The sequence below is a fragment of the Amphiura filiformis genome, chromosome 12, assembly GCF_039555335.1.
Source record: "Amphiura filiformis chromosome 12, Afil_fr2py, whole genome shotgun sequence".
Classification (NCBI taxonomy): domain Eukaryota; kingdom Metazoa; phylum Echinodermata; class Ophiuroidea; order Amphilepidida; family Amphiuridae; genus Amphiura; species Amphiura filiformis.
The window spans coordinates 33,558,347-33,577,777 of record NC_092639.1 but is presented as its reverse complement, the minus strand read 5'-3'; the positions used below and the strand labels follow the sequence as shown (position 1 = coordinate 33,577,777).

The window sequence follows — 19,431 nt, the reverse complement described above, 5'->3', positions numbered from 1 at the left end:
CTTGAAAAATGTAAAATGTTAATAAGATTGCAGTAAAACAAGAGGTCCTCAGATACATTAAGAAAGAATCATGGGACCACTATTTTTCCACCCTTTATCATGGGTGAAATACAAACATGGTGGATTGCACCATCTCCACTTCAGTTCATTGCAAAGTGAAGAAAGTGTAGGCCTGTAGAGAAAAAAAAACCCTGAAATTTTCTCCATAATGAGTAGATAAAAGGCTTGCGTATCATACTTGGATACTATCATACATTTAAACACCCTTGCATAAAAGATAACTTCATAAAGCTGCGCAATAATGTATTTTCAATTGGTAATCAGTTCATGAATTACACAACAGACATATTGACTGTGCTATATGCGTCACTGTCATATGATTTATTAATTGTGCATATGAGTGTCATCTTGCCATTAATTTATTAAAATCAAAAACAACTGGCAATTCATAACATCATTAAATATCTCATTTTGAAGTGAGGTTTCTAAAAATACTTTCCTATAACTCTAGGGATGCCATTTCATTTGTGTGGGGGTGTGGGTATTGTGCATTTGTATATCCATCCAAATGAGGACACACACAGGAAAAAAATACAGGAAAACATAGCCACTCAATAACCGAGGATGTCCTCATTGAAATGACTCTATTCAGAAGATCGCAAATACATAATTATGCCGATGGTTGACACAGAGAGGGGGTATTGGTAGGGTTGCAGTTGGATAGTATAATTTCTGTGTAACGGTTCAACATCTGTGGACAAAAATCAGCATCATTAATTTTGGGAAAATAAACAAAAAAAAGTAATTTCATTGATTTTAAAACAGATTGGTAAACCCCCATATACTGTATTTCTGAGTTTCAAGTGGACATTTACTCTTACAAATAGCAAAGGAACCCAAACTCTCTCTTGTACCTATCTTTCAGAAACACCTTGTATTGCATCATATTATATTACATCCAGTGTTGAAATTCTGCAAAAAATGCCAAAGAACTTACAGAATTGAGATAAATCAAACAATCAATATCGCAAGAGATGGACATTATTTTTTACATGGAAAGGAAAAATAGAGTACCCAAATTGAAGCACCAACTTCTAAATAGAATTCAATGTGCTATTCATGTTGAAATCCCTACACCCCCTATGGACGACATGATGTTAATCTCCCACACAGGGGGGTGTAGATTTCAAATGAAGTCACCCATTCAGGTAACCCCATTTGAAATTCACACTCGCTGTTTGGAAAATTAAGGTCATGTCTTCCATAGGGGGTGTATGGGTTTCGACTGGAACAGCCCAATGCTTGCGACCCGACAATTATTGAACTTGTCTAGCTCTTCAGACTTGAGGCTTCAATTGCAGACAGCGTTTCTTATACGCGCGGAATAATTAAACTGTAATTTCACCCTTTACCCAAATGTTATCGCCCCCAGGTCGACTGTTTTGTAACAAAGCTTCCCGAATTGGTTCGTCAAACTTTGCGTCAGCTTGCATAACCTCCTTTGCCTCTTGTCATAAAAGTATCTCTGACATGCTAGCTCTATGGACGACTTGAATTAGATGCATTGAGGCTAAACAAGTAATTACTACACCAAAGATTAAATAAACAAACTAATAAATAAGATTCCGTAGTTAACAAAATGAGGTCTGAAACCCTCTAAACAACTCTTCTCGGTTTCTCAGTGTCATTTAAACCCAGTTTGTATGGTTTTAATTGTTTACAAATTTATTCGGTAAACTTCCTGAGTATGTTTGTGTCAAGAGATTGGATGGTTACGGGATCTACTTGATCCTCCTTGCCGGGCAAAATTTGCAATGCGCAGGAAGGATGATGTCTCCCCGAACACTTGCCCCGGTTTTGATGAGATGGGGAGCATAATAACCTCTTGTTGTTCAAGTCGATGAGTTTGACAAGACGAGGAAAGCCATCACATCATCATGGACTAATTTTGCAAAGAATTATTTTCACTGAAATTTTAAAGCACCAGCCATCTCATTAAATAAATTACTGGAGTTTGTTTTTTCTCTGCGAATGGATCCAAATAACAGCCTCATCTACCACTTTATCACATCAAAAATTAAGATTTTGGCATCTGAAGAAAGCGCTGATTTTTCTCATATCCCTGGCAACCTTTTTTAAAAGGTTTTTTTTAAAACAAACTTTAAAAAGTTTGTTTGGCTTATATGAAAAAATATAAAGACTCATAACATCGTGTATTAATATTGAATGGCGTGCCGTGCATGCAGTTGGGCGTATCACTTATGCTAGTTGTGTGTTGCGAAATGCGTAACTGCACTGGCTGGCATGCTCTTATGTGAACTTGTTCCGACTTTTTTGACGTTCGCAGTAACAAAAACCGAATAATTTTTGCCAATTAAGGTAAAAGGTAAAGGAGACGATCCTGTATAAACAGTGATCGGAGTGCCCATATCTCTTTCATTGGCGATTGGGCCAGATTCCTCCATGTAATGTTGCTATAGGGGGATCGCTACACCTCCTTCACAGTGAGTCTGTTACCTTCCCAGCATTTAAGAATGCCGGTACCCATTTATACACCTGGGTGGAGTGGAGTAACAGAGATAAAGTGCCTTACTCAAGGGCACAACACGATGACGTCGCCGGGTCTCGAACCCACAACCTTCCGATTAAATGTAAGCGTCTACCTTTAAAAGTTTTTATGAATATCTTTATGATAACTTGTCGCCATCGGAAAGGCAATTTTGTTTTGTGAACATTTTAGTCCCACAAATAATAGCGCAATATTCACCGAGTCTTACCTCATGGCATAGCAGAGCAGGATAGAATTCAAGAGTTATTCAATTGTGGTGTACAATTAAAGGATCACTTACAATTATTCCTGTCCGATTTATGCTTGCGAAAAGGCCCATGACAGGTAGTCAATAAAACAGCATTGCATTGAAGGCATGGGCACCTGTCACTAGTACTGTAGCAAATGTACTGCTTCTACAAAACATGTGGTGTAGTCAGTGTACCCATAAACAATATCGGACGCATCACATACTGGTCTATCTCGAAAAACACGCATTTCGAGAAAATGCAATTGAAAATCTTAGTATTAAGTTAACCTTTCTATAATTTAATTCTACTATGGATTTTAATGAAAGTGGTTTTAAATTAAAGCATATACTTAACAAATTTATTTAGGTGGAATTTTGAATTATATTTATGTATGCAGTATTGCTTAAAACTACACTAAAGTTGTAGTTCTGTATGTGAAATAGTTAATTTCCCGATATCGTATTTAAAATTCGTTTCATACTGGTCTATCTTGGGGGCTATCTCGATTTCGCGAACAATGATGTGACTTTAGGCGCATCACATACTGGTCTATCTCGAGATAGACCAGTATGTAATGCACTTTCAATACGATATCGGGAAATTAACGATTTCACATACAGAACTACAACTTAAGTGTAGTTTTAAGCAATATTACATACGTAAATATAATTAAAGATTCCACTTAAATAAATCTGCTAAGTGTATGCTTTAATTTAAAACCACTTTTATGAAAATCCGTAGTCTAATTAAATTATAGAAAGTTAAACTTAATACGAAGATTTTCAATTGCGATTTTCTAGAAATGTGTGTTTTTTTCGAGATAGATCAGTATGTGAAAATACGTATTTTGAAAAAATCATAGATAGTTTAAATTAAACATTTTATAACTAATTATCTAGGAAAAATTGAGGTATGTAATTTGTTGTATTTGAAGAGCTCCGTAAAAAAGAACTATATACCAATTTTCTCGAAAAAGTCAAAAATTCAAGATAGACCAGTATGTGATGCACCCAACGAATTGATCCTTTTGTGTGGAGCTATCGGACGGGTCACTTTCATGGCTCATATGAGTATTTAGTACATTTCAAAGAATTGAAACTTGACAATTGATTCATCTTTTTTTTTTTTTTCAAAATTGGTCTTTTTTAGCTGCATGATTCTGATATGAATCCATAATGACCTTTAAATACATTTAGGTACACAAACTCTTACTCCACAACAAGAGGTCAAATGTTGAGCTTAACTGTTGTACAGCGATTATAGAACTTTTCCATCAGAACTGAGACCATTTTCACTCATCGTGTTAGTAATGGAGTGTGGCAAAATTGCCTCAAAATGAAAATCAATGGCCAGCTGGTTGCTAGAAAACGACCTCCAGAGTCATGGATGACACTCCATGCTTGAAGAACAGTTTTGATTACTTAAGCCGCTATAAGAAATATTGAACTTGAGTAAAAACATTGATTCAGATTCTGTCAATTATGGTTTGGGGAGATAAAAGTGTATGTGGCCCAGGAACCTCATTTTGACAATATGAACTACTGAATTTCACTGTTATGTAATGGCAAAGTTGTTCCTATTGCTCCTTCTACCTACCTGTCACCAAAGTTGATTCTGATTCTAAAAGAAATATTCAACTTGAGTAAAAATTGATTCCGATTCTGTCGATTTTGGTTTTAGGATATAAACGTACGGAACCTCATTTTGACAACATGGAGTACTGAATTTCCCTGGTATGTATTGGTAAATGCAACTAGGCTACAGTATCTATTGCTACTTTTAAATCAGTATTGAATTTGGTTTTCATTCTATCAATATAAGGTTTTCACTATGATGTTAGAGGTAAAGTGGGGGTACAAGGGGGCAAACCTGTGTACACAGATCAGAATATCCCTCTCTCTTTTGAAGTGATTGGGCCAGACTCCTCCATGTACTGTTGCTGCCGGGGAATTGCTATACACATTGAATAAAGCTGGTACCCATTTGTGATGCGATCAAGCAAAATCAGTCGGAACTCGGAAATATTAAATTTTCAGTTTCTTATAGGATAGTAAAAAGCATTTATAAAGCTGGATTTTACAGAAAACCCCATTGAAATTGAACAACCAGTTCCAAAGATTTGCGCAATAAAAGAGTTTCCAAAACAAAAGGAAACAAAAAGAAATATCTCCTTTGTTCGGCAATATCTCAAAATCGATATTTCCGAGTTCCGACTGATTTTGCTTGATCGCATCACATTTGTGCACCTAGATGGCGAGAGTTAATGGGGCGAAGAGCCTTGCCCAAGTGGACAACACATTCACTGCAGGGATTCAAACCCATGACCTCAAGGTACCTCTAGCTCAATTATAGTCAAAGTCTTAAACCGCTGTTGCCCCCATATTGGAGAGGAACAACTCTACCCAACAATTTACCTCAACCTTTCCTCAAAGTTTTTCCATGTTACAGTTTGGGTTCCTTACATACCTTATTTTGACCTATAAAGAATGATTGAACATTGATTAAACATTGATAGAAACTGACAGAGCTGTAGGGGATTTCTCAGAAGCTAGGAGGCCCACCCATTTTGACAATCTTAATTCTACTTGGATGTTGTGTATGGGTTCCTCCATAGCTCATTTTGACCTTTGACGATATTTAACTGTCAATTCATGTTACAGTCATGATAATGGGATTTAGGAGTAAATGTGTTTCTACATCTACATGTAGTTTTGTAAACCCCAGAATATCCTTTCTTTACATTCAACTTTACTTTTGAAAATCTGTGCTTCTGTTTTTATTTTTTTTTAACTACATGCAATCATAGGCGTGCAGCCAGCTTTTTTGGTCAGGGAGGGCAAAATAAAATTTGTCAGGGCAAAGACGAAAAAAATTTCCCTGTCGTGTCATTTTGACTCAGTATTATTGGTGGGATATTTTTTTTTTTTTTTTTTTTAGAAAGATACTGTATGTAAAGTCTTTGGGCTTGCAAAAAATGGACTTGAAAGCATCATTAATTTGATCTTGTGCACTACATGTAGTTTTGTAATGTTGATCTTTTCTTGTTTGTTTGGCTTTATTGGGACAATGTGCATGTGTAGCGCTCAAATATTTGATATTTCACCCTATTTTGACCCATGATCGAGGTGAATTTTGGTGGGAAACAGGCTCCACTACCCTTTTCTTTTCCTTTGCCTTCCCAATTTCCTCTTGCATTTTTTTTTTAATTTTGCACAGTTCTCTTTTTTGTCAATGGCTTCCCCCTGGCTACGCTACTTTGCAATCCATTACATTATTACAAAGTGTACCAAGGCTCAAGTTTACCTCAAAGTTTCATCAATTTGCCTGTGGTCCCAGATTGGACCAGTTGCCGTCATTTAAAGCACAGGTTCATGCCTGTATTTTACAGGGCGGAGTGCATACATGTATCTCTCTTTTGAAGCGACTTGGGCCAAACTACTCTGTATATTACGTTTTTGTTTAGGATCCGCCAAGCCTGCTATACAACGACTATCTTCCCCACATTTATATACCTGAATGGAGGGAGACAATACTTGTCTAAGGGCACAACACTGCCAGGGTTCGAACCTGCAACCTTAAGATTGTGTGTCGGAGACCATACCACTAGGCTCCCTTGAAATCAATTAAAATCCCATTTATTAATAGAGATACACTATCCAAATATACTTAACCCAAATCACAGATACCCATAACCAAATCAAAGAAGCGGGTGTCAGCGCCACAGAAACGATAAACCCATACACCTTAAAGCAACAAATCAATCGACACCTGCATGTATGGTAGATGACATATCTGTCAAAGTGTCATCATTTATTGCCCTAAAAGCCTCGTGTCTAATTGTTCCTACCTTGCCTTTAAGATACAAAAAATATCACGCTCCTATACAAATATATGATTACAGCGTATCGGATAAGTGCCCACAAGGCTTTTTGGCCTAGTTATGACTCAATATCATGAAATGTATACCCCGTGATGACATTTAAGTATTCTGTGCTAACCAGGTGCCACCGGTCGATATATATACTTTATCGTGAAATAGTTCCCCGATTTCGTCTCTGATACAGAAATATGACAACACGCACTGTTGTTCAAAACCAAATTAAAAAGAAACAAATTCAGACTCGTAGCGCATTTTTAAATTACAGCGATATTTTTACAATATCATGGTCCAATTCATGCCACAATATCAATCAGCGCTTTCAAAAACAGACTCTGCCTCCAAAGAATACAAAGAAATCAATCACCGTCTGGTTGCTGCCATGAAAAGGATGTCACACCGCTTGGGAAAACAAGACACTATAGCTTGGATTACATTGTCTGTTTGTTAAGAAATTAATGTTGAGGATTGCTTGTGATGTTTCCATGTGGTGTATTCTAACTTGCATGGAGGCCTATAACCAAAACGATCCCATTTCAAGTTTTGACTTAAATTGCTCCAGCAGCTTGGATATTAGAAGCTAAAAACGTGCATGGCCTATAATACTGGTATACCGCAATGGGGGAATGCAGCTACAAATTTTTGGTTGATACCATCGTAAGGAAACATGGTCTACAAGCTTACTGGGATTATGAGAAAAATATGAAATTTCTTCAAATGCAAAATTCTCAATTTTGATGGGGTGAACTGAAGTGGGAGTGAAATGTAAGCAGGTATCAGGAACTTTAAGTTCTCATGAGCAAATTCCCTCTTAAATAGCAGCTGGTAATGCTTTGAAGTATATTTACATTGAAAAGGCTAGCCTTATTGATAACCAAGGCAAGGCCCACATACACAGGAGCTACAGGGTGACTAGCCTCCTGAATTTCACAAAATAAGTTCCATCAGGAAAATATTTGTCAACGGCAAAATTGGATATTCAGTTGAACCCCATACACCCTCAATGGAAGACATCATAACTTTTATCTTCCACACTGGGAGTATGAATTTTAAAAAAGGTTCCATGAATTGGCAACTCCATTTGATTTCAACTTAAATAGCCCAAATGTATACACACATATTACTTTTGGTTGAATATGTTAAGGATAGCCTACTTTATCAAAAAGTACTTTGAGCCCTGAGGACGAAGGGAGGAATTGGGTTTCTAGGCTGCAAGAAGGCTAAATTATGTATTTCATGATCATCTATGCTGCAAATCACAATTGCGCATGCAAAATGCATGGACCCTCTATAAGGAGTAAAAGCGTGATCTAGACCTCAAGTTCTGTAGCGACGCAGGTGCATACTTCACTGTTTGCGGTATCGAATCATGTGCGTAAAGTTAACTGAGCAGAGCGTACACAGCTACAAGCATGCGTTCAAGGGCAGTTTGTGGTTTGTCTTATGCAGTTGTTCATTCATTTGGACAATGTCAATTTTGTGCTGAAAGACTCTGAAGTTATACGGTAGCTATAGTCTTATTGAGTTATTGATTTTGTGGTGACACACTTCTGAAACTAGACTATTACACCATCCTCAATCAGTTTTCAATTGGTCAAGGATAGCTAAAAATAATATTGATCAACAAGAGAGGGATTTTGTAAAAATAACATCTTGTTTTAATAATGATGTAAAAACTTCTTGAAAATACACAACATCCTCCATCAGTTAGATTGCTTGGGTCAAGGTGACATAACAAATATATTTTCATCTTGTAACAAGAAAATAAAACATTGATGACTCTCAATATATTGTACCAATCAAGGCCCTGCCGATATCTAACCTGGCATATCATTTAAGCTTCCTTACTATTTCCTATAGAACTGTACAACCTTGTTATGGCGCCACATAATATATCCTATCCCTGTCATCTACCAAATTGGATCAATTCGCATGGTTGCCAATTTATCCTGGGTTCAGCTACTTGAAGCAATATTTCAACATTTCCATAAAAATAGATCTGCATTTCTTTTCCATAGAAAGTTAAGTTTTCATTGTCAGATATCTCCCCTTGAGCCAAACAAATACGGTAAAACAAAGGAAATCACCATTTTATTCCAGCGTCAATATCACCAATGTGTGTTACTTCATCAGTTGTCTTGATGTGGAACATCCCGTATAACATGTACCGGTACGTTCCAATTTATGAACATCCCGTGTGATGTTTTCATTGTATGAATTAAGCAACCGGACACATCGTTTTGCTAACATCTCAAATATTGTCACAAATACAGCATAAAGCCTTGAATTTTGCAGGTATATTAGTTTATTTTAAAAATAAAATACATTATATTCATGTAAAATTAGAATTTTGAAAACCAATAGAGGGGGTGATCCTCATCAAATGTTACAATATTTTTCAATCATTTAATTTTGACACTCAAAATGTAAGATCAACTTTTGATAGAACATTTTGTGATTTCAAAAATCTGACCTTGCAACTGATTCCACTATTTTCTTTATTCTTGAGATTGTACAATACTCACCCTGAAAAATGTGTGGTTTTCAGTGAAGGCACGGAACAGCGCTTGTGCCACCTTGCGAGTGGTCAACCTAAACTTGAGACACGACATGACGTAGTCATGACAGGCTAAAGACAAAGATGTGTAGTAGTGGACGGAGAACCGGTTCTGATGATATGATACCTTGCTGATATCTTCAAACTTTATTCTGTTTGATAAAAAAGGAATAAAAATACAATAACCGTCATTTATTTGATTGGGAATGCATGACCTAATTTAACACTACACAGCAGCATTTGATTCCAATGCACCTGAGATAAGTAGGACTTATCAAACAACTCTAACCCTAATATCCTTGCAATAATTGTACCTTACCTCTGGTCGTGATTTGTATAATCCTGTTGTATTTTATTCCGTTCTGTTGTATTATATTATGTTCAGTTCTGTGCTACTCTGCTCTGTTCTGTTGTTCTATTCCATTCTATTCTATTCTATTCTATTCTGCCCTCTATTCTATTTATGTTCCAATTCTTTTCTGATCTGTTCTATTCTATTAATGCTCTTTTCTGTTCTGTTGTTCTATTTGTTCTATTCTGCATTGTTCTGATCTATTCTGTTGTTCTATTCTGTTTTGTTATTCTAATCTATTCTGGTATGATCTGATCTGTTCCATTGTTCTGATCTGTTCTAATCTGTTCTGTTGTTCTATTCTGTTGCTCTATTCTGTTCTCATTTGTAGAGTGCCTTCCACGTAATGCAAATTTCAAGCCACTACTGTTTATAGTGGATATTTTAAATTTATTTTCCCAATGACGTGAGCCAAAGCTTAGTTCACATTTACACATATCTTTATTTAGTTCTGAAGTTTTTTAGAAACATAATCATTACAAGTTTTCAATTATGCATGATTTGGCCCCTTTTGATTTCATTCAATATCAAACCTACCACATCTAACAGATCTGATCTGCGTTATTCCTAAACCAGACAAACAGAACTAGTCAGTGACGTAATCAACACTTTAAGAGAATCTTGTTTGCGTTACTTTGCCATCACCTCGAGGCGATTAATTTCTCAAAACCAATTCTCACTTGCTCATCTTCACATACAGACACTCTCGCCGACACTGCAGCGGCTATTTCTTATATATAATGTTGTGGCAAATAATAACGAGACTTGATTCAATTTCAATTCTATCGCGTTCTGACAAGTTCAGCTGCCGCGCGTCACCTGCCACGATGTTGACTGTCACAAAACGACAATCAGAGTTGCGCTTCTCAAAAAGCAGATGAGCCGACGATCGAGCTGGAATAGACATACATGTAATGTAATGACTTTGCAAGCCAAACATTCTCATCCATCCGGCATAGTTCATATGAACCTCAATATGTTTACACATTCACAAAATGACCTTTGAATCTGTTGGGTACAAAAACTCATACTCCACAACTGGAGGTCAACATTTTGAGGTATGATGGTTAAATGAAGGTTTATGAACTGTGTCTCTATAAATGAGATTATTAATGGCTCATAATGCCATGTTTCAACACATTCCATCAGTGCACGGTTCTTTAACCCCAATATGCTTGTACACTCAAAAGCATGACCTTTGAATATGTTGGGTACAAAAACTCGTACTCCACAAAATGAGGTCAACTTGTGAACTATGCCTCTTCAGTGGGGGTTATTGAACCTTGCAATGAGACAGATGTTATCTTGGCTCATACAATAGTGTTTGGGTATCATCTATAGTCACAATGGGATTTCAAATCTTGAGAGGCCACCTATCAGATCATATGGAAGTCATTCCTGATATCTTCTTTGTAGGGCCATACACAAGAGAATCAGAGAGAAACGTTCCAAATACAAGATGCATAGACTGAATAGGGGTAATTATTTGTTAGAGATAATAACCAGGGTATCTACAGATCTATTTGTATTTACACTACATGTGACATACAGCTGCAAATGTATTGGGCTATTCCAGTTGAAATCCACACACCCCCTATAGAAGACATGACCTTAATCTTCCACACAGTGGGTGTAGATTTCAAATGGAGTCACCTATTCAGGTAATCCCATTTTATATTCACACTCCCTGTGTGGAAAATTAAGGTTGTGTCTTCTACAGGAGGTGTATAGATTTCAACTAAAATAGCCCATTACAGGACTCACTGAACAAGTGGCGGCTTTACATCTGCACAGAGTAATTTGTATATGGTTAACTTTCTGTGCCACACATATTTCATTATTTCCCCGCTTGTTTTTTCAATTTTCCACGGATAAGCTCAGCTTTAGGAGAACTACTAATCTCTGAGTGCAGTGGCATCTATAATATCTATAGTTGAAGCACACAGACCTGCTCAGTGCTGCACCAACTTCATTCTTTTTTCGCTTGGTTTTTTTTTTCAATTTCCTTTGATAATCTCAGCTTTGTTTAAGGAGAATTACCAATCTCTGATTGCAATAGCATTTCTAAATATTCTCTACAGTTGAAGTACACAGACCTGTGTAATTAAGGGTAGAGCGAGGTAATATTGGTGAAGCAACCAAAAAAAATTGATTTTCATTATCTAAATCAATATATAATTGAAAAATAACTTTGATGTTTTGCAAAAGTGCATTCTACAAATCAAATACTTTGAAAACTAGCTTGATTTATTGTTGTTGATGAGTTATGTAAGTTTTACAAAAGTGTTGTTGTTTCAGCCCTCTTTACAATATAACTCAAGAACCACAGGACCTACAAAAGTATATCTGTGATATTTGAATTCTTCTACACACTCGCTATGATATGATCAATGCAATTTTTGCCAAAGCCCACTACCATTCGCAAGATGCTGTAAACTACCTAATCGCAACAGTTTAAAATAGTTGCTAACCTTAAGAAACACTTTTGGGTGTTCAATTTAGGCAAGAATAGAGTTCTGTGCAAATAGTTTGACAATTGAAAAGGAAATGTTCACTTTTACAATAATGTATTGGCCAATATTCTTGTGTGCAAATTTGCAAATGTCAGCATTTTTCCCCCCGCCACAAAGCGTCAACCATTTTGGATATGTGATGAGATACTACTCTACTTGTGATCGCAATTTCTCTCTCTCTCTCTCTCTCTCGCTTGCTCTTTCTTTATATCTCTCCTCTCTTTTTTAAATATAAAATCATTTACAACAAAAAATACTATTTAAAAACTGCACCCAACTTGAAATGTGAGTATCTATCTCGCACTTAAAAATCTGTTACTTTAATAGGTTTTCCAAATTCTGAAGATATCCATTTCTCACCGTTGGTTTTACAAAGGCAATTTAATAGCAATTGAAGTAATATGCCATTTCTTGAAGGGCACTCACACAAGGAGAATAAATTGCATTAGTGGTAAAAATACATTGCACATGTAGAATTTGACTTCAGAAAAAAATTCTTTCTTGGGATTTAAATATGCAAGAGAGATGTGAGAAACAGAAGAGAGAAAAGAAATTCACAAAGAAAGATCTCATGGGATGTGCAGGCACCAGTACATCTATTTAAAATACAGAAATAATTTATTTTCTAAAATTAATTTCAAATTGGTACTGCCGGAAATAAATGTCTTCTGTGTCATCTGATGAGTTTTTGGAAATCTGATTGGGTCTGTACTCTAGTATAACATACTAACTCTTTCAGAGCTTGCTCTAAAGCAAATTTGATGAAATTTTACTTTTTAAAGTAATGCTTCCCTCAAATACATTATCAAAAAAAACAAAAAAAACATAAACACCACTTTTTTGAGAACACACACACATCACGTTTTCACCGACAACATTGGACCTGTATTGTGTGTGTGTGGTTGTTCACCGACAACCGTGGACCCACACACACTGACATATCATAATCCAAACATGGACTGGTGTTAAAACACCTACGATAGAGGACCCTACCCTATATGCAAAGGTATGCTGTATAGCACTCTCTGTCGCTGTCTTACAATCCACGGTTCGCAATTTGTGTTTTTTCACTAAACAGGTGTGAATTCAAAGTCCGCATTTGTAGGTGAAAACAAACTCAAATTATTTACAAACATGCACCCAAGTTTGATAAAATGTTGAGACCCTCCATTCCTACATGTAATTTTAATAACATTGCAGTACACATAATGCTCCTTTCACAAGTGATAGCCGAGTACCTCTTTGGTTGCTATACAAAGCTAAAAGAGTCCACAATTTTGTAAGTTCCCCCTAAGACTTTTACAATAACTCAAGCAGTTTATTCTAAGATTAAAATGTCACACATGTGCGGTCAAAACAGCTTATTATGCAAGAAAAGATGCAGTTTTAAAAGTCCTTGCAACTCTCAAACAATGCAGTAGGCCTGCCCTACTGTAGATTACATTCTGCCTGCTTTGCCAAGAGTTGATTGGACCAAAATGCAACTGTCAAAACTGCGTCTTTTCTTATGTAATGAGCCATTGTCACTGAATGTGCGACAATGTAAATGGGTCCAGGTGTGCACAACAAAATAGGCTGCAAATGATTTTATTTACAATTTTTTTAATTCTGTGAAAAACTTTTCAATTTATTAAAATAAATTTTAGGGGTGAACTTAAAACTGAATCTCAAATTGAGTGTACTGTACATCCTTCTTTTATACCAACCTGTGCATGAGTTCTCTTTGTTCGGATAATATCTGCAAGCCTTCAGCAAACACCCCAATAACCACCTTCTGCCTGTCCATTGTATCAGCAGGGAAGTACTCTACCCCATACCCAGCTAGCTGGCTTACTCTGGCGATCAGCTGAATCTCTGAGTAGGTTGGTGTGATGGTGCCTGCCAGAATGCGATGTGCCTCCTGGACCGCCTCCACTTGGGAGTCTCTGCAAAATATAAAACATTTGCAATGTTATTTCCTACATGTAATTTGAAAATGAAATAATGCTTTAATTTTAAGATGAAGTAAGGATTGTATAATGGATGCCAAAATACTGTGTCTTCAGTGTTCTTCATAAATTCCAAATTTGAGCAACAATTGGGGTATATGCAGTATGTTCATGGCACAATGTCTGGTTTGCATGCTTGTAAACTGTAAGCTGCTCAAATTATGAATACCAAAGAAGACAACTTCAATATATCTCTGCATTCTTACTTCACAAACAACAGTCTTTCAACTTCTTTTTCGAACTGTTTATTGAAAGAAGAAATTCTAAAAAAGTTTTCCAGTCCTTCAATAATATCGAGCTCTTTGTCTTTCTTGACTGAACTTTGGCTGCTGAGACATAATAAAATGGCTTTGAAATTATCATCAGCTGAAAAGAAATGGAATCCCAAACAACCCTATAAATACTGTCTTCATTAACTTGATTTATTATATTCAAATGCTAGGCTCAATTCTATAAATCATTTTATGATGTTATTATTGAGTGACAAGTCTGTGAGAGTTGCTACTTGTTAAGAAAGTTACAAAAATATCATGTAAACTCTTTGTTGAAACTATTTTGAAAATATAATATTGAGCCTAAAATTTAGACTTATGGAAGCAAGCATTCAAACACTATTTTAATGTTTCTCTTCAGTTCAATTCGTGTAGATACTCATCGGGGTGTATTCAGGAATTCAAAAATGCTAAAATTGCTGGGGAAATGCAAAATGGACTAATTCATTTAAAATACACATTCTCTCTGTGAAAGATTTTGAAGGTATCTTCCACAGGGGGAACATGAATTTCAAATGGAATTAGCACATTAACCATCTCTATTTGAGACTCTCATCTTCCCTCCATGGAAGATTCAGGTTGAATCTTTCTCAGAAGGTGTATGCAATTCAAATGGAACTGCCTAATGTGTTATCTTCCACAGGGGTAGTGTGGATTTTAAATAGCATAGCCCAATTTGGCTTTTATAAGTAACCAGATATAGGCTGCTTTTGCAGATTTGAGCACCCATCTGCACCCCTCCCCTTTGGATCTGTCTCTGCTCTTCAAAGGTATTTGAAAAATTATGTGAAATGAGATTTAAGCATACTCGTAACTCAAAAATAAGCTTGGTCAAACTGGATAAAGATTTAGAGTGACAGAAATATTAAAATCACGGAGTTGATACACACTGATTGACCAGTCTATATTGATTCTGAGCAGCATCCCATCCCCTGAAGGCTAAATCAGACTCCTGATGAAAAGTGGTTGACACCCTAAAAGGTATCAGTATCCCTACGTGTGAAAGAGCACCTCTCCACCAGCTCATCTCGGCAATATTGTGCTTTCACTGTTGATATAGCTCACCTGGTCCTACATGATAGCACCAATATTTTGTCCGCAACAAAATGCAAGGGAACCACCGAGTGTGATTGGTTAAGAAACTCTTTTAGTTCTCAGTATCAAATTGGCTCTATTTTCATATTGTACAGTCCACATAACTACAGGTCCTTTATGTTGGACTATGTGTAAAGCTCGCCATTACAAAATGGTCTGAGGGTAGGGCGAGTAAAGAGAGATGGGTCACTTCAAAAGTGTTAGTTGCAAGACCCATTTTGAACAAGTCTCGAGTATTTGCGCAAGAATTAAGTTACACATGTTAGGTTTTAATAAGACTGGTGCCAGAGCTACTAAAGACTTGATGGGATAACACTTCGTCTTGATCCAGGGATGGACGCAATTAAGTAGAGCTACATCAAGGGTGTTAAATTCAACTAGCCTTAAGTGAGTAAATTAAATCGGATGCTTTACAAGTAAATCCGCTTCAAGTTGCTTCCGCATAGTGTCAAGTAATTTATGTTTTCAACATCATTTTGACTTTTGCTAAATAATGTAGTTCCATCCTGCATACTTTTAATACATTTACTAAACGGGGATTGGTCAAACTGGGCCCAATCAAATGTATGGTACCGTACATCTGTTGATCCAGGGGCTGCCTTTTGAGGAGAGCGAGACCAACCACTCTCTACTGTTCTCCTTAAATCTGATATAGGAGAGTGATTTTTAGCTCTCCTTATTTGACCATTCTCTCCTTATATTCTATACTAAACAGCTCTCCTTGAAGGTTCCTGAAGAGCTATTTAATGCTCTCCTACAAATTCCAAAAGCCAGTCCCTGTAAATGATCAATACATCTAATCCATCCAGATCAAACAAGAATCAAGGATCTTGATCTGATCTTGATCTGCCTACACCTTCCACCTGCAATCTGCCCCTTCCCAAATTACTTATGGATATGTGGTCTGGTAGAATGGCTGCATACTGTGTGAGTAAAGCCTGGCAAGTCCCAGCTCTGCCTGCAACCACCTGTCCTGGTAACTCTTGATCTTAGCATTAACCCAAAGACCCCCCAAATAGAGCAAAATAACATATCCTAAGTGCCTCCTAGATCCGGGTGAAGGCAGACAACACATCGGGCATCCCTGCCAAAACCATCCCTGGAAAGTTAGAACAAATACACATAGTCTGCTGCACGTATTTACGCGAGGTCTGGTAGAATAGCTGTATATTGCTAGAGTATATGTCTGCAAAAACAGCCTGTCCCAGCCTTGGACCACGCATCCAATGCACTAGCATTAACCCAAAGACCCCCAAATACCACTGTGCCTCCCCTGGATCAGGACTTTCAGGATTAGGGCTTGCAACATGTAGGGCACCCCTGCCACAACCCCCCTGGAGCATTAGGATAAGTAACTACACCTACCATGCTGTATATACTTACGTGAGGTCTGGCAGAATAGCTGCATACTGGGTGGGTAAAGCCTGGTCCGCGATGCCCAACTCTGCCTGTGACACAAGGGCTAGTAAGTCTGTTTTGGTTTCATCGTCCACTATAAAATGTCCCAACAGTAACCGATTCTTGAGCGTTAGGTAGTACACATGCCTGAAGAAAAAAGGAAAAAAGAGAAGACAAGAACTATGAATATCAACACATTTAAATGCATCTCCTGGGTGTCCATGTTCACTGAAATGGCTATTGTTTTTTGTTCCACTTCTTTTTGGAAATTGTTAAATCATTCATTATCATAGATAGCACCCATAGTATGGCTTACCACTAAACAGGCTGTGAAAAGCCTGTGATACATATATACAGGACATTCACTTATTTCTTAAGAAACTAAAAACTCAGCAGGTTCATTGTTCTGGCAATTTTACATCTGGGTATGTTGTCCTCTTTGCATAAAATTTTGGGACACTGTTCTACATGTAGCAGTCACACAAGCGGGCATGTTGTTCCCTTTGCACAAGATTTTTGTGTGCATAGTGACCAGACTGCACCTGTATGCTCTGGTTTTCCTGGACTTTTGTCCATTGTGTGAAGTCATCCAAACCAAGAGAATTCTGATAACATCAAATCTTCATACCACATCCTTCTGCTAAATCCTAACCCTAAATCAAAACTCTAACCCTACAGACTTGGGATGCTGACCATTATATTAGACCTACATAATTTCATAATCATACATCTATGTCATGATGTATCTTGTCTTTCAAATTTATTACCACTGAATTTGCATCAAACATTTTTAATGGAAACTTATGCTATGTGTTTCATACAAAACCTACTAGGTCTGTTACAGCATATGACCCCACATACATGCAGAATCACTTCACCATATTTTCCTCCAGTTCAGATTGAACAATACATGTTCGATTAACCTCAAAAACCTTGAAATGTTACCCTAGAAATCTATAAATGCATCCACCATCTGATGCTACACTTCTTTTTTCAATCAAATTTCTGCATAATTGTATGCAAATGAGAACCATCATTACAAATTATACCCAACCATACAACATCACCAGGGTAAATCAATTCCCATCAAAATTCAAGGGGTGCTACCCTAAGGCCTAGACAGTCCTGTGGAAGAAAAAATCTAATTTAAAACACAAACTAGAGCAAATTTGGAAAACAAATTACGTCCTACCCAAATATAAGAGAGCTGATTGAATGTGAGTTCAGGTGAAAATCAGCCGACTTTTAATCAAATTATTGCGAGACATACAGAAGAAGCCTTGTTGATTCAGCTTGATACAGATGAACTGCAGTTTCCAATCGTATACATTACTATTGAGTTAAAATGGACTCAATTCTGATGGCACAGTTCTTAAATCTCCATTTAACACTGTAAGGTCATAATTTGACCTGAAGTTGTAAGTATGAGATTTTGTACCCAATCCATTTAAAGGTCATTCTATTAATGTACAAGTATATCAGGGTTAAAGAAATGTGTCTTCGTTGATGAGCATGTTAAGATGGTTTTGTAGGCAGAGATATTTTGCTCATCTTACAAAATTTTTGCTTAAAATTTACAGACCTTTTTCAAGAACCAATGAACCAACTTTCTGCTTGTTTTTACCTACATCTGAGAACATTTTTTATAAAGATTTTAAAAACAACTTGAAATTTTTTTCAATGTGTTGGCTACATTCATAATAGATTTTGAGGGTTAAAATTACCCGTTCATGAGATTACATTTTCACGCTCTGTGACCTTTTCAAATCGTATGTGTTTTTACTGTTTTTTTGCGCAAGACATTTGAGGCTTTCCCTAACAGTTTCCACTGTCTTAAAATCTATACTTGAACTATTCTCCCTGAATGCCAAAAGGGTATTAAAGTGACATTCATTAAGTTTGTTCCATTTAGAAACATAGATGCATCCATCTGGGTCCAGAGACTGAAGAAGGTGGTTATTATAGCGCCCAGGTTCTGACAATTAAACAAAAATACTTTATTTGGTGTCAGGCCATAAACCATAAAAAGAATACTATAGGCCTACACAGAAGACAAAACAGATAATGTCATCCACACCAATGAGGTAAAACCAAAGAATACCAACTCTGCCATGTTTGCATGTCCCTCATGGAGGGCAAATAGTTGGGTTTTTTAAACTCCATATATTTCAATGCGCCCATTAAACTTCCATTTGAAGTGCATTATTGCTTACATGTATTCTGCATGTAACACATTGTAGCAAAAATATGTGCGCTAAGCGCTGAGTGCATAAACCTTTGTAACGCTCAAACTTAAAAAGATGCAAATTATTTGCCCTCCATGAGTGATAAACCAAAATGGCTTATTTATAGTGTTACACACTGGGCAATTTTGAGTCGCTACTCTCCTGGTATAATCTCTATGATCCACACAAAACTTTTTGTGTCTAAACTAGAGTCCGAAGTTTACCGTTTTCTAAAATCCATTTTCCGTGTTGTAATCCGTGTTGTAAAATTTGTAACTCCATGTTTCATGAATAAAGCTTAAAATGTATAAACCATGATATAATGTCACAATAAATATTGTTCAATATCGCGATC

The 19,431-nt window shown here is 36.7% G+C and overlaps 1 protein-coding gene across 1 annotated transcript in view; it reads right to left on the bottom strand.

Annotated features, from left to right (window-relative positions):
- LOC140166101 (E3 ubiquitin-protein ligase MYLIP-like) overlaps window positions 1-19,431 on the bottom strand; it is a 95,933-nt gene that overhangs the window by 14,212 nt on the left and 62,290 nt on the right. Inside the window, 3 exon segments of the mRNA XM_072189485.1 lie at window positions 9,202-9,385; window positions 13,805-14,023; window positions 16,837-16,998. Of these exon segments, the coding sequence (XP_072045586.1) occupies window positions 9,202-9,385; window positions 13,805-14,023; window positions 16,837-16,998 (565 nt within the window).